Below are 16,297 nucleotides of genomic sequence, written 5' to 3'. Positions count from 1 at the left end.
GAGTTCTGCATCAGCACAAAGACTTTCCAGATGCAGATCAAGAACCCTGATGTACATATTCAGATCTACAGTCAGGGACTCTAATTACAGGCTGAGGCGCCCTCTTGTGTTCGCTGTCGTTACTGCTAGTCTTGCCAGAATCATGACATCACTTGTCAGGCAGAATTAGGGGCGATCTGGCTGAAATGGGCTTGATAAAAATAAATATGGCGCTCGTCATACGGCGACTGATGAGACATATGCTGTCCAACATTTCAATGGCTTTTATTGTAGACAGAAACTGCGGCTCACTTTTCCACCTTTCGCAGTTTTATTATACTGGTTCTGCAGTTCTCACTATTTTCTCTTCTTTTGTGCCTTGAGGATAGAAAAATATGACGGTTTGCTCCAATTAAAGCTGGTTTTCTGGCTTTGTTTGGTGCAGTTGTTACACTTTTTACTGTAGAGAAAACCCTGGAGTTTACCATGAGGGAAAAAAAAAAAAGAAAGAAAGAAAGTTGAGGAATGTGTTTTATTTTAGAACAAAACTGGATTTTGAAAGAAAAAACAAAACAAAAAACAACTTAATCATACAAACAAGTCTGATATTTCATCTTTTTGTGCCACAGTATGTAACAGAAACACTGTCAGAAAGGCCTGATTGATCCACTATAAACCCAAACTGTTATATTTTGCCTCGATGCCACATACACGGTCCTACTGCTGCAAAAAAATCAATAAATCAAACATGGATGTATGCATTGCTGAAATTAATCCCCAACAAATCTAATTTTTACAGCGAATTGCGATCAGTTGTTTTAGGAAATCATTGTCTTTTCTTTTTTCTTCAAGAACTTAAAATGTATTCACGACCAAAAATCAGGGTTCCTGAGAAAGGTCCCCAATTACTTCAACATGAAGGTCAATGAGCACACCTGTAGTTCAGCTCTGGAATAAACATCTGAAAGAAACATAACTGTGTGCTCAGCCTATGAATCTTAACTGACGGTGTAAGAATAGCCTGTTTGTGCCACAAATTCATGCTTCAACCTTCTTCCCGGCCTAATCTCTGCAGTCGTGTCTGCTTTGTTTTCACCCGGCAGGTGACCGGTTGGCTGACTCCACCATCACACTCGCGTTGGCCCTCGATCTCCTCTCTCACATCACCACGCCCCTTCCTTCACATCCAATCCCGAAATGGAGCCCATCAAGGTCCAATCAGAAGGGGGACTGAATGTGACCCTCACCATCAGGCTGCTGATGCACGGCAAGGTACAAGCACACAAATAATTTTAATGCCCTTCCTCTGGTTTTGTTTCCCACTATCCTACTGCCCTTGTGGTGCAGATGCATCTAATAATGTTTCCTTGTGTTCCTGCAGGAGGTGGGAAGCATCATAGGAAAGGTATTTACCACTAGTAGACCACATAAAGCATCACAAAGCCTGAGGGAAATGCACAAAACACCTTAATGTTATTTCTTTTCTTTACTTCCAGAAAGGGGAGACGGTGAAGAAAATGCGCGAAGATGTAAGAACTTTACTACGAATAGTATTTGGCACCCCTGATCATGGCCTTATTCTGTATTTATGTACATTTTCTATCTCTTTTTGCCCTATAGAGTGGTGCCCGCATCAACATCTCAGAGGGGAACTGCCCTGAGCGGATAGTCACCATCACTGGGCCAACGGATGCGATTTTCAAGGCCTTCGCCATGATAGCCTACAAGTTTGAGGAGGTAAAACATTAATGAATAACAGTGAAAATAAAATTTTTTAGGTTTTCTCATGAAATGAAGGGTAAAAAGTTTGTTTAAAAAAACAGAAACTTTTTGTTTGACTTATAAACAGTTAAATGATTAGTTTTTTTATTCTAAATTTATATAAAAACAAAGATAATGACAATAAAATAAAGTCTTGACCGTTTGTCCAAATAAACGATCGGCCACCTGCCCTGAGGGGCAAAACACAACAACAGTTAACAAAACCAACAACAAACAAAAATCTCAGTCAGTTTTGTTGACCTTACTTTTTTTTTATGTTTTGTTTTGTTTTATCAAACTTGGATTTTGCTTCATTTTGTTTTTTCAGTTTTCTACTTTTCATTTTCACTGTCTTATATACTTTTGTTGTCACATTTTACTGTCGCATTTTCTGTTTTGTGGAATGTGTGTTGTTTTGCGTTGCTTCTTTTTTTTGTTCGGATGTTGGTTTTAGCTAACGCTGTTGGGTTTCGCGCACCAGGACCGTTATAATTAACCTAAAAAATGTTTAGATAAATGAAAATAAACAAAAAGCTGGAAATCCTCACATTAGGATCTAATAGCATGGAAAGTGTGAAAAAAGGTGGTTCAGTCTTTTAAATCTTCATGTTTGTACACAATAATCTGAAGCTGTTCAGAAATGACAGTGAAAAGTACAACCGTTCCCTCTGAAAGTTTAAAGTGACAGTACTTAAATGAATGCACTTGGTCATATTCCACCACTGGACAGCTTCAGCGCCCGCACTGGCTCGTTTCCAGATGGAATACAAAGCAGGACTGGCTGTATTATGTAGGACAGAAATGTGCTGATCTAACCTTGCAGCACCCTCTGAAAGTGGGCCAGTGCTGTGTTTTGATTTGAGGTTTCAGATCAGTGTGCTTCCAGCCACAGCGGGCCGAGTCTCTCTTCATCACCGCCGATGCCAGAAATGAGTGGAGCTTTTCAAGTGCGTCAAAAAAAATGAGGAAATGAGGCAAAAATGAGAAAATTTGATTGATTTAGATTAGAAACACCAAAACTAAGTCAACGTGTAAGTAATAAAGTGGTCACTGAGCGTATTTTTATTGTGCTTCTCCTCAGCATTCATTTGGTTATTTACCAACAACTCACCTGCAGATTCTCAGTGATCCAGGTCATGTTAACTAAGAGGTTAAACAGAACACAACTAGCTGTTGCATATTATTATTGAGGAAACCTCTGGATGAAAAGTTAAACTTCAAAACTTTGTAGTCATGTAGTTCCCTTCTGTTTGAACTCTCACGAAAAGATAAAACCAGTTAAACCTTTGACGTATATGGTGCCTTTTTTGTAAGGATGTAGTTGGGGTCACAATTCAGATGTTCAGTTTTTTTTCTTTATAATTTAATTTTCAAAACCAGTGGTTGCCTGTATATAAATATGATTACACCCATAAAAACTGCTCAGACTCTGGTGCTTCAGTATCTAATGAGGATTTATCAGTCGGAGGACTAAGCAAGCAATCCTACATTGATCTTCATGAAGGATTTTTCATGCTGAACCTTTACTTATGGGGTGTTTAAATTGCTGTGTCAGTACTTCCACTTGAGAAAAAGATCTAAATCTATGAGATCATTTAGCATCTGTTCATACAACAGCATTTGGTTAGAGACTTTAAAGCGGGGAGCTAAGTGTAAACTGAGTGCAGAGTGAGTTATCAGCATTTTCAATAACCTGTCAAGAACTGATCAACTGTGAAATATCATGAAGGATACTTACAAAATTATTAATTTCTTTGTTGGGCCAGACACTGGTGTTTAGGTATTATTATATGTGTTTTTTGGATATGTTGAAGGCTTACGACTGTGTCCCTTAATGTGTCTTGTTGGAGATGATTTGGGAGTATGGGGTATGAGGCCCTTGCAGCCCTCGTAATTCCTTGTAGCTGAGGCCCGGTTTGGTCTCGCCGGCTTCATCAAGCAGGCATGGGGTTCTCGTTCATCTTTTGGGGGTAGGAAAGAGTGGGAAATTGACAGGTGAGGTGGGATAGCATCTGCAGTGATGTTCTAACCTTCCGCCGTGGTCACAAGCTGTGGGGAGTGACCAAAAGAATGAGACGGCTCATGCAAGCAGTCAAAATTAGCTGAATGGGAAGGATGGCAAGGGAGGAACTGGGTCATTTTAGAGGGGTTAAGAGTTGAGTGGATTCTCCTCTGTATCTAAAGGATCCAGTTATGGTGGTTTGTGGATGTGCTCAGGATGAGTTCCTATCAGACAAAGTGTTTCTTGTGTCATATGTCCCACCAGGGTGAGAACTTGGGTCAGACCCGGGACTTGCTGGAGAGATTTATCTCTCAGTTGGTTTGAGAACTACTCATTGTCCCTCCAACAGAGCTTTAGGGGGTGCGCTGTGACAGGCAGGTCGGAGAACCTCTGTGTCATGTCATAAACAAATGTAGTATTACGAAACTAAAGTCCTCTGAAATGAACCATTGGCACACTGAAAATGCCACGACAAGATGATAGATAGTACTTAAGATCTATACAACTTGAAGGGTGGTATGTATTATTTTGTTCTGTGGCTTCCCAGAAGTAAACTGAATGCATGAAAGTTGATTTACCACAAATCCACCACCTCACACAGTAACCTGCTGGATATAAAACTCCTTATCTGATGAAACACGGTCCTGTCCCTGTACTCCCCCCCCCTGCAGGACATAATCAACTCCATGAGCAACAGTCCAGCCACCAGTAAACCCCCAGTAACCCTGAGGCTCGTTGTCCCTGCCAGCCAGTGCGGCTCCCTCATCGGCAAAGGAGGCTCCAAAATCAAAGAAATGAGAGAAGTATGCAGCACTCTTTCAGTGATCCTCAGTGATCTCCATAAACTTTAAGTTAATTATATGTATAATCTTACAAATGGCACAGTCATAAAATTCTCCATTACAGTAATTTCTCTCAATCCCATATAATATATATGGATCATATAATTTCCACTTAACCTCCCCTTCCTGTACAATGACCTGAGTGTAAAGCCCAACGCACAGATCTCATTTTGCTCCTTGATATCTTGATATATATATATTTTTTTTACTCACTGTGAAGCACTATAAACAGGCTCAGTAAAAGGTGAATTACTGCAACCATGACGCTCTGTGGTTTTATTTTTGCTTCAGTCCACCGGAGCGCAGGTCCAGGTTGCAGGTGACATGCTTCCCAACTCCACTGAGAGAGCGGTGACGATCTCCGGGGCCCCCGAAGCCATCATCCAGTGTGTCAAACAGATATGTGTGGTGATGCTGGAGGTAAAGTGGGGAAGGGGAGAAATGAAGAGCATAATTTACTTTAAAATGCCCGTGTTTACTTGCAGATATGAACTTTAACGCTTGAATTCTGTTGTTTATTACCACATCAAACAGTCCTTCATTCACACCAGAAATGCTAAAGTAAATGGGGTCTGATGAACAGATTATAACCAATACTGCAAAACATTCATTTTGCTGTATCAAAGGATCTCTCCAGGAGGCATTTCTTTTGTGACATTACTCATTGATCTGTTTGTGTTTTCATGCTGTTTAAGTTGGAAAATCTGCAACGCCGCAGACACATTTCTCATGTCTAAAAGCTAAGAGATGCAGCAGGACGTATTGAATTCATAACAGGTTATAGGTGTGTTTTTGCGATAAACATTTGCAGATGTCAAATCCAAATTTTGTCCTTGTGGCACCAAAAGTAGATTGAGATTATCAAAAAAAAATTGTCGGGGCGATTTGACAGTAACTTATTGTTTGACATTGAAGTCACACCCCTGCTAAAAACTGCCAGTTGTATTTGTGGCTCATTTATTCTCAGTAAAAATTCATCCTATGGATCAGTGCATTAGGAGATTATTTATCCAATTTTGACCATTTTCCTTGCCCTCTTCATTACTTTGTTGTATTTAGATTTCAGAATGATGCTTAGGATCATGGGGTTACACACTACTAGGTGTTCTTCTTCTTCTTCCACGATTAATTTAACTTATCTGCACAGCCGGTTCTCCATTGGGCCTTCATGATGGCACCGGCCATGGATACTAGGACATTTGTGACATGACTGTAAGTCTCCAGAATACGGACTAAAAAAAAGATATTTGAAATGCAGTATGTTGAGTCATCATTATCCAGTTGAAAGTGATTTTCCAGGTAAATCCAAGTTTAGTTGTGCACTGAACCACAATTTGGACATTTTATGTCAGCATGAGCGCACAGTGAAGAGCACTTTTATCACAGGTTGTTTTCCCCTAAGGCACCGTCCCTCCTGGTCTCACTTTATGCAACTTCTTTCTCTCTCTGTTCTTCTCTTTCTTCCTGCTTTAACACTCTCTCCACATCTCACCCCTTCTTCCCCCCACTCTCTCCTCCTTTGCTCTCCTCAGTCCCCACCGAAAGGTGCCACCATCCCCTACCGCCCCAAGCCTGCCTCCACCCCTGTCATTTTTTCAGGTGGCCAGGTAAGAGCAGACCCACTGGGGGCGTCCACAGCCAACCTCAGCCTCTTACTGCAGCACCAGCCACTGCCTGTTAGTGTCGCACCAGGTTTTACTCACTCTTCCTCCCTCCCTCACTCCCCGTTACCTGTCCTGACTGGCATGAAACCATCACTGCCGTTAACTGTCATCCATCACCCCGAGCCACGCAAACCAGAACTGAGATAAACAATATCAATCATTAAGAGAGTATACGGACAAGTCTGGTGTCAGCTCTTGTAATTTTGAGTTACATCCAGCAGATTTTGGGAGAAAACCACATATTAGATCATAAAATTTAAAGCTTTAAAGAATGTTCTTCAACCTAAATTGATAAAAAATCAATTGTAAATGACTGTTCAAGCATACTTGCAACATACAAAGACTGAAGTATTTGATTTGTTTAGATCTGTCTTTGTGTGGATGCAAAAGTAGGTAAAATGAAGCAGGTAGGTTGAGGTTAATTTACTGCTGCAATCAGGCATGAAAGGAGATGGTAGAAAGCAAAACGTAGGAGGCAAGTAGGAAGCAGGTGTGAGGATAATGCTGGATTCAGGGGCAAATTGGAAATTCCACTCTCTGTCAAGAAAAAATAAATAAATCAAGAAATCGACGCATGAGGTCAAATTTCCTTCCTCTAAATTAATTAACTCAAGAGGGACTAGAGAATCTGAGAGAGATGAGATCAGGGTCCGTTAGAGAAAAAAATAGCAGAAGCCTGGCTCGATCAAGTTGCATTTTTCATACAGAACTTTAAAAGCCTTTTACTGTGACTATAAATCAAATTAGACATTGTTCTTGTTGATCAATTACTTGTTCAAAAGAGGACACAAATCTGTTAATGGTCGGCTTTCAAATAAACAACTAAATGTAATTAACAGAAAATCCCTGCAAACAAAAAGTTCAGGCTTCAGCCTGTGCTCAACATCTATTTAACATGCTGATGTAACTTTGTTATGCTTGTCCTCATGCAGTCAGAGGCATTAAAAGTCCACAAGCTGCCCCTTTGCAGGCCTCCAGAAAATCAGCCAATCGGAAAAGATCTAAAGGTCTCTAGGAATGGGCGGGGCCTTAAAGTGACAGTGGCTGCAATGGCTTTAGTTCAAATCAAGGAATAAATTTGAGGCTGCATAATTGGCCAGGATAAGAATTTTTTTATTTCATGAAGTTTGATTCACTCTAACCTGCTGAAGACGGATCCCAGAATAAAAGAGGTGAAAACTAGTCAATTTTGTGCATCATAATAAAAATATTATGAATAAAAATATTCGAAAAATCACCAAAAACTGCCAAGTAAGCCGGAACAAATACTTTTTTGGCTTTCTTACTTCACTCTTTTAATCAATCACTGAAGAGCTGTCAATGATATTTTTTTATTGTTTATTTCATCATTTTAGCTGACATTATCATGCTTGGCCGACATCCTATCCATTAATGTCAAACATATGAATTATTTTGCAACAGCTGGTTAACATTATAGATGTGAGATCAGGGAACCTTTTGGGAAAGGCTATAAATAAACTTAATCACATGACATGTTTTCTGCTTCCAGTATATCTCTGGTTGCTGTCTTGGCAGAGATAAAATGAAATTTAGCTCATTTCTGAACTCTGTGGCCCCAATAAACCACACATCCAGTAGGACAAGTCACATCACTCCTCTCAGGGTCGCTGCTCTGGTTTTTTCCCCACACCCTCCCAACCACCACCCTGCTGTCTGAACTGTCCTTTGTTGATTTAGTTCAACTGGATCTGATTGATGAAATAGTAAGAATGTGTCTAGGAGTCTATATAGCATAGCTTATGTGCAAATTGACTAAAATTATGAGTCAGTAAATAAAGAATATGAGTCAACATAACACTTGAACTGTAGAAATGCCAGTAGTTTAGTATTTTCTTACATTACTTATGCTGACACACTTTGCTTTTGTAAGTCTACAATTTTTGTGTGTCATTTGATTTATTTTGTATTTTATTCAATGCAATCAAATAACAGTGCTTTTATGCTCTTGTTCGATTGGGGTAATATGATAACAGCAAGCTCTTCTCCTCATGTTTGCAGGCTTATACCATTCAAGGACAGTACGCGATCCCACATCCAGATGTGAGTGCTAATCCCATGAGGCAGTAGACACTCCACTCTCCATCACTCTGTCTCGCTGCTTTCAAAGTTCTCCAGTTTTTCTCTTACTTTCTTTCCAGCCTTATTAATATTAGATGTTAATATTAATACAGCTTTTTTTCTGATGTGTATTTTCCTATATCTTCTATCTATTCTCTCTGTGTTCTATTTGCTATTAAATCTTTTGGGGCTTGGCCTGAAAAAGTTAGCAGATATGGCAGGAAATATTGTCCTTGATATCATTATTTTTTGTAAATCTAGGGAGATTTCCCAAAGTTTGTACTTTTTTCATATATATGAAATGATCAACTGGAAAAATACAAAGAAAAGTAGAAGGATTTCAAAAAATGTTCTTAATTGAATAGATAAGGAAAAACAAATATTTGTGAGGTGGTTTCATGGATTAGGACAGTTATCAAGTGAAAGAATCTAAATTTGTTTTCTTAAACTAACGCTTTTTTCCGTCGCTAATGAAAGGAATAGTAACTCATGAAAGAAATATTCAGGAATAATTTGAAATACTGACATGAGTCTAACTCATAAATATCTAACTAACCAATAAGGTTGCGGAACCGAGTGATCACTGTAACCCCTTAGCAAGCTTGTCAGGCTAGCTTGGATTTCTTAATATTTCAGACGCATAAGTGAGGTTGCTTCAATTTCTGTAGTAGTTTAATGATAGTAGTGTGTGGTGAAGCTGCTCCAGAAGCAAGGCTGTAGAAAATTAAACTTATCTTGGTAGCATTTACAAACCCACAATCATTTCATGATAGGCCATCCAGCTAACTAGCATCTAGCTTACTGTTGTAACCAACAATAACAATAGTAGTTACAGTGGTTACAGTAACAATTAAGTGTCTTCAAGGGTACTTGTTACCTTGATAAAGATTTTTCTTTTTTTAAGAATTCTGTGTTCTGCATTTGAAATAATTAGGTTTTAAAGACCTCAAAAACCTGCTTAACTAAAGCTGCTGAGGGCATTTAAACTAAATAGGTTCAGAACCACAAAATTCCAAGTTAAAACCAAAAACGTGCAAATGACAATATCATTGAGACTGTAGTTTGGAAAAAACCTTTACGATTGAGCATTTTCTTAAAGACTGCTTTAACCTGCTCTGACTTCCAACTGAGCATATGCAGATGTTTGATCAGAACCCTTTGGCATTACATTTCGATGTATGGGTTCCCACATTTAAATTGTTATTCAACATGCTTGGTAGTCTGATAATTTTTCATAGATGCATCAACATGGTTTTTAAATGGTTGGCCGTAAAAGTTTGTTGCTGACGGAAGAAATGTGCCTTCCAATCTAAGCTAAACTTTGATGTTTTCTGAAATAAGTTTTGCTGGTAGTTTTTCTGCCTAAATTTAACAAAAAAAGTTAAAAACCTAGTTAAAAAAGCAACTGACAAAAGAAAATCATAAAACACCACTAAAACATATATCGTAATCCCAGGAGTTTAACTTCATCACCAGGCAAGTTGCATTTGTAGATTAGTACCCTGAGTGTTGAAAAGTACACTGAAGGAGTACCCAGTGTGTTCAAATATAAAGTCAAAAGGCTTTTCTTCCGAGATAGAAGCAAACCACCCAATTTGGTTGTATACTGGGAGTACTGAGAGCCCAAACCATTCGTGGATCATTTGGAGGATTTTCAAAGTGATTTGTTATTGGCATGGAAGCCAGTGAAGTAACTGCAGTATTGAAGTAAATTGTTAAAATGTTGTATTTTTTTCCTGCATTCGAAGTTGAGATTGTTTTACTGATTGTTTGAGTAATTCTGAAAATCTTTTTTTAATGGCAATAAAACAACAAGAATGGTGCTCTCCTAGCCCCGCCCCCCTTAGTTACAGTAGCAGCGATAGTGGCATTCTGTTTAACTACTTATGCGCTGTCCAAGATTCGGTACTATGCATTACCTGGCGAGTCTCGCCTGAAAATGTTTTCGATAAGCATTTGCACATATGTGGAAAACACTGAAATATCAAAACTCAAGGTTAAAATCTGTAAAGCGGCAACATTTGACCAGATTGTTCCATGACATAAGCAGAATTCAGATGTGTGGAGAGGAAAACTTCCTTTTAAGACGTAGGGAGCTCCAACTGAGCCCAACCCAGGGATGGCGGCCATCTGCCTCCATTGATTGGCTCGAGTGCCCGTAATTTTCCACACTGATTTACATAATGTACGACTGGTTTGTTCAAAAGAATGAGACGTGTAAAGAAATCTACAATCTGAATTTAAACCAACAGGACAGCAATACTCCAATCAGGCCAAGTCCTTTATGAGCTTCTTCTTTCTTTTCTCTCGCTCTCTATCTTTCTTGATTTTTGTCCTTCACCTGTCTGTGTTGTTACTTCTCCTCAGATCCTCTCTTTACTCTTTGTAGCATTTCGGACAGACCTCTCTATGTCTGTGTGTGTGTGTGTGTATGCGTGTGTCTGTGTGTAAGCGTGTGCGCGCCAGAGTGTGTTTTTAACGATGACCTCATAGCTCTGCTGTCCTCCTCCTCCCCCCCTCAGCAGTTGAGCAAGCTCCACCAGTTGGCTATGCAGCAAACCCCCTTTACCCCCCTTGGACAGACCACCCCTGCCTTCCCCGGTACGTACCCACCTACACAATGACCCTCTTCACCAAAGATCCTTCTCTCGTTTTTACCTGTAGAGACAAACACATTCTCTTCCTCCTTTTTTTCTCTTTCTCTTCTTTTCCTGTCTCTGTCCTTGCTCTTTTTTTCTTCTTCTTGTCATTCTTTTCCTAATGGTCTCTGTGGTGCACTGCCATTGACATGGCCTGCTGGTGGTCTGCTCTAGTAGATGTTGAGGTTTCTATTGTTTTCTGGTTTTCCCTTAGCATCCTTTTTTTTTAAAAAAAACAATGGAAATTACTTTAGATTTTTCTATTCTATTTTATTTTATTTAGGGAGCAGAGGTCAAATTGTCATGCTTATAGGCAATATATAATGTATGTAGGCTCTGCACAGGTCTGAGCCACACTTCCATGTGACATGTATTCTGCTAGTCAGTTAATAGAGCTCATCAATCACTCCCTCAACATGCCAAACTCTATTTTCTGTCCTTGCTTCCCTTCTCTCTTTCTGTCTGCTTCCTGTGTTCAGCAGCAGGTCTGGATGCCAGTAACCAGGCCAGTACTCATGAACTCACCATTCCCAATGATGTGAGTACATTTGTCATAGTGTGCAAAACGTCCAACAATGCATTTTCATTTTTCATTCGTCAGTGCCAACTTCCCCCTAAAAAGCTTTAACAAAACCTGCAAACAACAGTGATTTGGAATGAGACATTTTCCCTTTGAAAGCTGACAGTTTACACATAATAATAGCCTGCGTTTCGCCTTCAGCAACAAAAGTGTTCAGAGACAATATTGTTGACGGTGTTATAGAAATACCATAGGTCTTGTGTTCTTGCCAGTTACACTTATTCAGCAGTTTTATTCAGCAGCCACTTTCTGTTTTTTTCGCCTTTTTTTGTCCCGCTGCCAATATCCTCAAATCACAATGTTACTCCTGAGCGTTTCCATTAAGACACAATGAATCAGAACTTTCCAAAAATACATAACGGTCAGAGTGACATTGCTCTCACATTTTGTAAATCCTAATGCAGTACCAAAGGTCCATTTCCAACAGATTAGAATGAGTCACTTTCAAATTATTGCTTCAGTCATGAAAAGCCTTCTCCAGAACAGCTGAATGAAGACACAGACACGGGTTGTGTTTTAAAGCCCTGCTTCATTATTTCTTAACATGGCTCCTGGATGAAATTTTCAGCAATGCAATGTGACAGCAGTTCAGCTGCAACCACTGCAGTCTCCTTTCCCACAGCAGATCACCACAGATCCAGTGCAGCTAAAGGCAGTCAGCTATGTAAAGTCAGTGACCTTAATATGAAAGACTTGTTGGACCCAAGTCAGGACCAGTCTGTAAACGCTGAAGCTGAAAGGCTGACAATAACTTGCTAGTATTCGTATACATCACAGAGGACGTCTCCTTCATGTGCTCCAGCCATCCTAAGTACCGCCCCCATTTTCTTCCCAGCTAATAGGCTGCATAATCGGACGCCAGGGAACCAAAATCAACGAGATCCGTCAGATGTCTGGGGCGCAGATCAAAATTGCTAACGCCATGGAAGGGTCATCGGAGCGCCAGATCACCATCACAGGGACCCCCGCCAACATTAGCCTGGCCCAGTACCTCATCAATGCAAGGTCAGAGAGCCTAAAGGCTCAAATGAAACAACTGAGCATTGTAAACCTTGGGGTTTTACAAAATGGGGTTAAAATGCTTTCTGCTTTTAGACAAAAAGAAGAAAATATCACTCTAACTTTTGCATCATCCTTCTCTAGGTTCAGAGATGTGGCGGCCATGTGGAACGACCCATCTTCCATGACCACATCCTGAGATCCCTGACTGGCTCTTCCGTTTGGCCCTTTCTAATGACATGACTACCGCAGACAACCCTGATGAAGCCCTTCGGACTCTGGCTCTGGCTCTCCGAAAACCCTGACCACCTCCCCGCTCTGGTTCTAAGTACATCAGGGAGGGTTTGGCGCTCGCATTTATTTCAGAGAGCCAAATTAAATTAAAAAGATTGAAAAAAAAAAAAGAATTACAAAAAAGAAACTCTGTTGATTAGATTTTTTTAGAGAACTGTTGAAGCATGTTGAATGTTTATTAGGAACAACTTGTGTTAATCTTTCTTCTTTCTTTGTCTATTGCTTTCTTTCTCTCTGTCAGTGCTGCATCATAGAACATCATTTTAAAGTATAAAAACCTATTATTAAAAGACTGAACATTTTTGTAGAACGTAGCTACTTGCATTTTACAGTACAGCTGCTCAGTGATGCTATCGGCAGAGTGTGTGGTGGGATGTAGCTCAATTATCAAACTGAAATGGTGAAATATTTCAAAACAGAAAAAGTATAGGGACTGTTCTGTTTGTGTCCTAATTTGCATCTTTGTCTAATCTCTGCCCATGACTCTTTGCTGCATCACATGACCCTTTTAAGCCAATGGTATCACTCCTCGAGCTTTCCTTCTCATGTTAATTTCCTCTATATTATTGCTTATATTGCATGTGCTCAGTGTTGTATTGTTGTGCATTTGAGTAAGCCTGTTCAGTGTATGTGCCCCATCAAGTGTTCAGATTATATCTTTGTGCTCCTGTTCTTTTCCGCACATTTTTTTCAGCATTTTTGGCCACTCACGTCTAGTCCTACTCCCTGCCCCGACGAAAAACTTTCCAACATAGCCTCCTTTTATCAACACCAATTATTAGTATTTAGATGCATGAATGGGAATTAGTGAAAAATCAGTGGCTAAAATGCTGACTGAAAATTGAAATGATTGTTTACTAACTTATTACTATATTGTATTTGTTTTGTACAAGGACTATTGTGACTTAGCACATTAGTCGACTACGCGGCGCTCATGCAATAGACTATTCAACACTTTACACTGGACTGCCTCTGATGTGGGAGGATAAGTTGGACTTAAAAGCCAGGTGTTGCGTCCAAACCTTTTGGCTTCCTTGCCTTGCTTAGAAGAATAACTGCTACGCTGCTTGCGGAGGTTTTAAAGAAAGGGTTTTCAAAAATTGAGGGGAAGAAGCTGAATCTTAACAGCAAAGAGGCCTGAACGTTTGGACCAATCCGAATGCTATTTTTGGGGCCAAGGAATGTTCAGGGGTTCGTTTGGGGGGGAACCCACAGGGCCTGGGCGGACGTGACCACTCAGTCTCTTTTTCACGATTGTTCATCTTGTTACATTCTTTTCATTGTCATGCGGTTGATTTGACGCTTTAGGTTTGAATGTCTTTTAATGTCATTACTATGTCAGCAACTTAATTGTTTTTATTTAAAAAAGGACAACCTGTATGGCAATTCCTGCTTTGCTGGTTTTCTGTAAAATCAGCATGTATTTATCTATGGTGTGGTGATGCACATATGACTTTTGTTCACTGATCATGAAACTTAAGCTAAGTTTGTTTTGCTTAGTTGTACCTAATGTTAGAAGGAGTTATGGGCGATATTTAGTAAATACAGTAAAAAGTCACCCCTTTGCATCTTCGACTTGGGAAGATGCTCTGCAAATATTGGACAGCTCGGGTCATCTTTCTAAGCATTTGCTGAGCTCAGTTCAGCGTTGACACATAAAAACAGCTGTTGAATGTTACTGCAGCATCACATTTATTACAGTCCAACACACTAATGTTCTCCATTTACAGTGGATCAGTTTCCTCATACATACACTGGCTCCTGTTATATTTGTATTAGCCTACACTGAGCTTAAAGGAGAAATTTGACATTTTGGGAAACATGTTTATTTGCATTCTTAGATTAAATGATTGTTACAATTTTTCATTCCTGGATGTTAAATGTGAGGCTATAGCTAGCGCTCACCTAACTTAACATTAAACTTTGGAAACATCGGGGGAAAAGCTAGCTTAACTCTGTTGAGCTAATCAGCACCTGAACTGAAATTAATGCATGATAAGTTTGTCTGAAGGGGGCCTATTTTGTTAATGTCCAACCCAACAACAACCATTTTTTGGAAGGCTAAGCTAAACTGCACAAGCATGACCATTCACTCAATCCCATTGAGGATATTTCTATAAGAATGCTTATGTGTATTACACAGTGTATGCTATCGACTTGCATAGTATTTGACTTTTGTGAGTATAATCTCATAACAACTCAAATACAATAGGTTTTGAAGACTAACATTTGACTGCAATTGTCATGCTAGCTGCTGCATTTTGCAAATATTTATTAAAGTCTCACATCTAATGCAAAATAATTAGTACAAAGTCAATACCAGATTAAATCCTGGTTAGCATTGGCATTGTAACTGGCCCAACTGTTTCCAGTCTTTATGCTAAGCTAAATTAGCTGGCTGCTAATTCCCTATTTACCATACAGACCTGAGAGAGGTGTCTGACTAACCTCATCTAAGACCTAGCAAGAATATTTGCCTAAATGCCCCTTCTCGTAACATTTAACCGCTTTAATGACATACAGTAAATGTAATATTGTAAATGGACCAAATGCTGTTTCGGTATATTGAACGATGCATAGTCAGTGAATATTCTGCAATAATTCTTACAGTTTGATGTCAACTCAAGTAGTCGTGCTAGCACTGAAATAATGGATTTATTGTTCTTTTTATCTTCACGTCATTGGGAATGTTTGTCAAATGAACAAGCTGAAATTATGTTGTAATTTTTTGGCTTACTTTCTTTTTCGAACAGTTTGGTTATACCTAAAAGGTCATTCTTTCTGAATTAGTTACAGAATGAAAGTGAAAAACATTCTCGAGATTATTGTGGCTTTTTTACAAAAGTATTTGGTGCATGTGTACAATTGAAATGTTTGCTTAAGCTTAAAACATCAGTGATTGCTAAAGTTTCTAGCAGAGCTGGAGTGTGCATTTGACAAAATTAGCTCTTGTTGTGTAATATGAAACTGATTGCAAAGCAGGAAAATTAAGTTTTAAATAATGGCAGTGTGATTTCAGTAACATCAATATTCACGTGTTACTCCGTGTTTGAAGCTATATTTACATTTTGTGTATATGCCTGAGTATACTATGACTTTGAAACAAACTGCAACTAATGCAATAATAGGGTGCAATGTGCAATTATCTATTCAGTTATCTCATTATTAGTTCATTAGAAACAGGAAAGACGTGTAGCTTGTTGAAAAATGCTTTTTTCTTTCTTTCTTTTTTTTGTTCCACATTCCATGTGGCAGCAGCAGCAGGAAAAAAAAACGAATGACTACACATTTTTTTGTTTTTCAGCTTTTGTTTGTGTGTATTGCAGTTTGAGGGGAAAAAAGTGAGAACTTTGTAACTATTTTTGATTAATTTATTTGCTATGTGCAGATCTATATTAGTTGTGAGTAATTACATAGGTTTTAATTTCAAAGTGTCGGTAAGTATAAAATCAAATAAA

The 16,297-nt window shown here is 39.1% G+C and overlaps 1 protein-coding gene across 3 annotated transcripts; it reads left to right on the top strand.

Moving 5' to 3' along the window:
• The first annotated feature begins 1,176 nt into the window (after positions 1-1,176).
• Positions 1,177-12,961, top strand: LOC140293035 (poly(rC)-binding protein 3-like). Of its 3 annotated transcripts, none has more exons than XM_072379508.1 (12): positions 1,177-1,251; positions 1,361-1,384; positions 1,476-1,508; positions 1,600-1,716; positions 4,414-4,545; positions 4,876-5,004; positions 6,117-6,191; positions 8,268-8,309; positions 10,850-10,928; positions 11,452-11,504; positions 12,382-12,551; positions 12,690-12,961. In XM_072379508.1, exons 1-12 carry the CDS (start codon positions 1,177-1,179, stop codon positions 12,742-12,744), a joined length of 984 nt encoding a protein of 327 aa, XP_072235609.1. In that variant the 3' UTR covers positions 12,745-12,961. The 3 variants fall into 3 exon arrangements, with proteins under 3 accessions (XP_072235609.1, XP_072235608.1, XP_072235607.1); XM_072379507.1 differs by having other exon boundaries at positions 6,117-6,260; positions 10,853-10,928; XM_072379506.1 differs by having other exon boundaries at positions 6,117-6,260.
• Positions 12,962-16,297: the final 3,336 nt, after the last annotated feature.

The sequence above is a fragment of the Leuresthes tenuis genome, unplaced genomic scaffold (assembly GCF_036924035.1).
Source record: "Leuresthes tenuis unplaced genomic scaffold, fLeuTen1.0.hap1 SCAF_1, whole genome shotgun sequence".
Classification (NCBI taxonomy): domain Eukaryota; kingdom Metazoa; phylum Chordata; class Actinopteri; order Atheriniformes; family Atherinopsidae; genus Leuresthes; species Leuresthes tenuis.
Note: the sequence above shows the minus strand (reverse complement) of the source record. Positions and strands in the feature narration are given on the sequence as shown.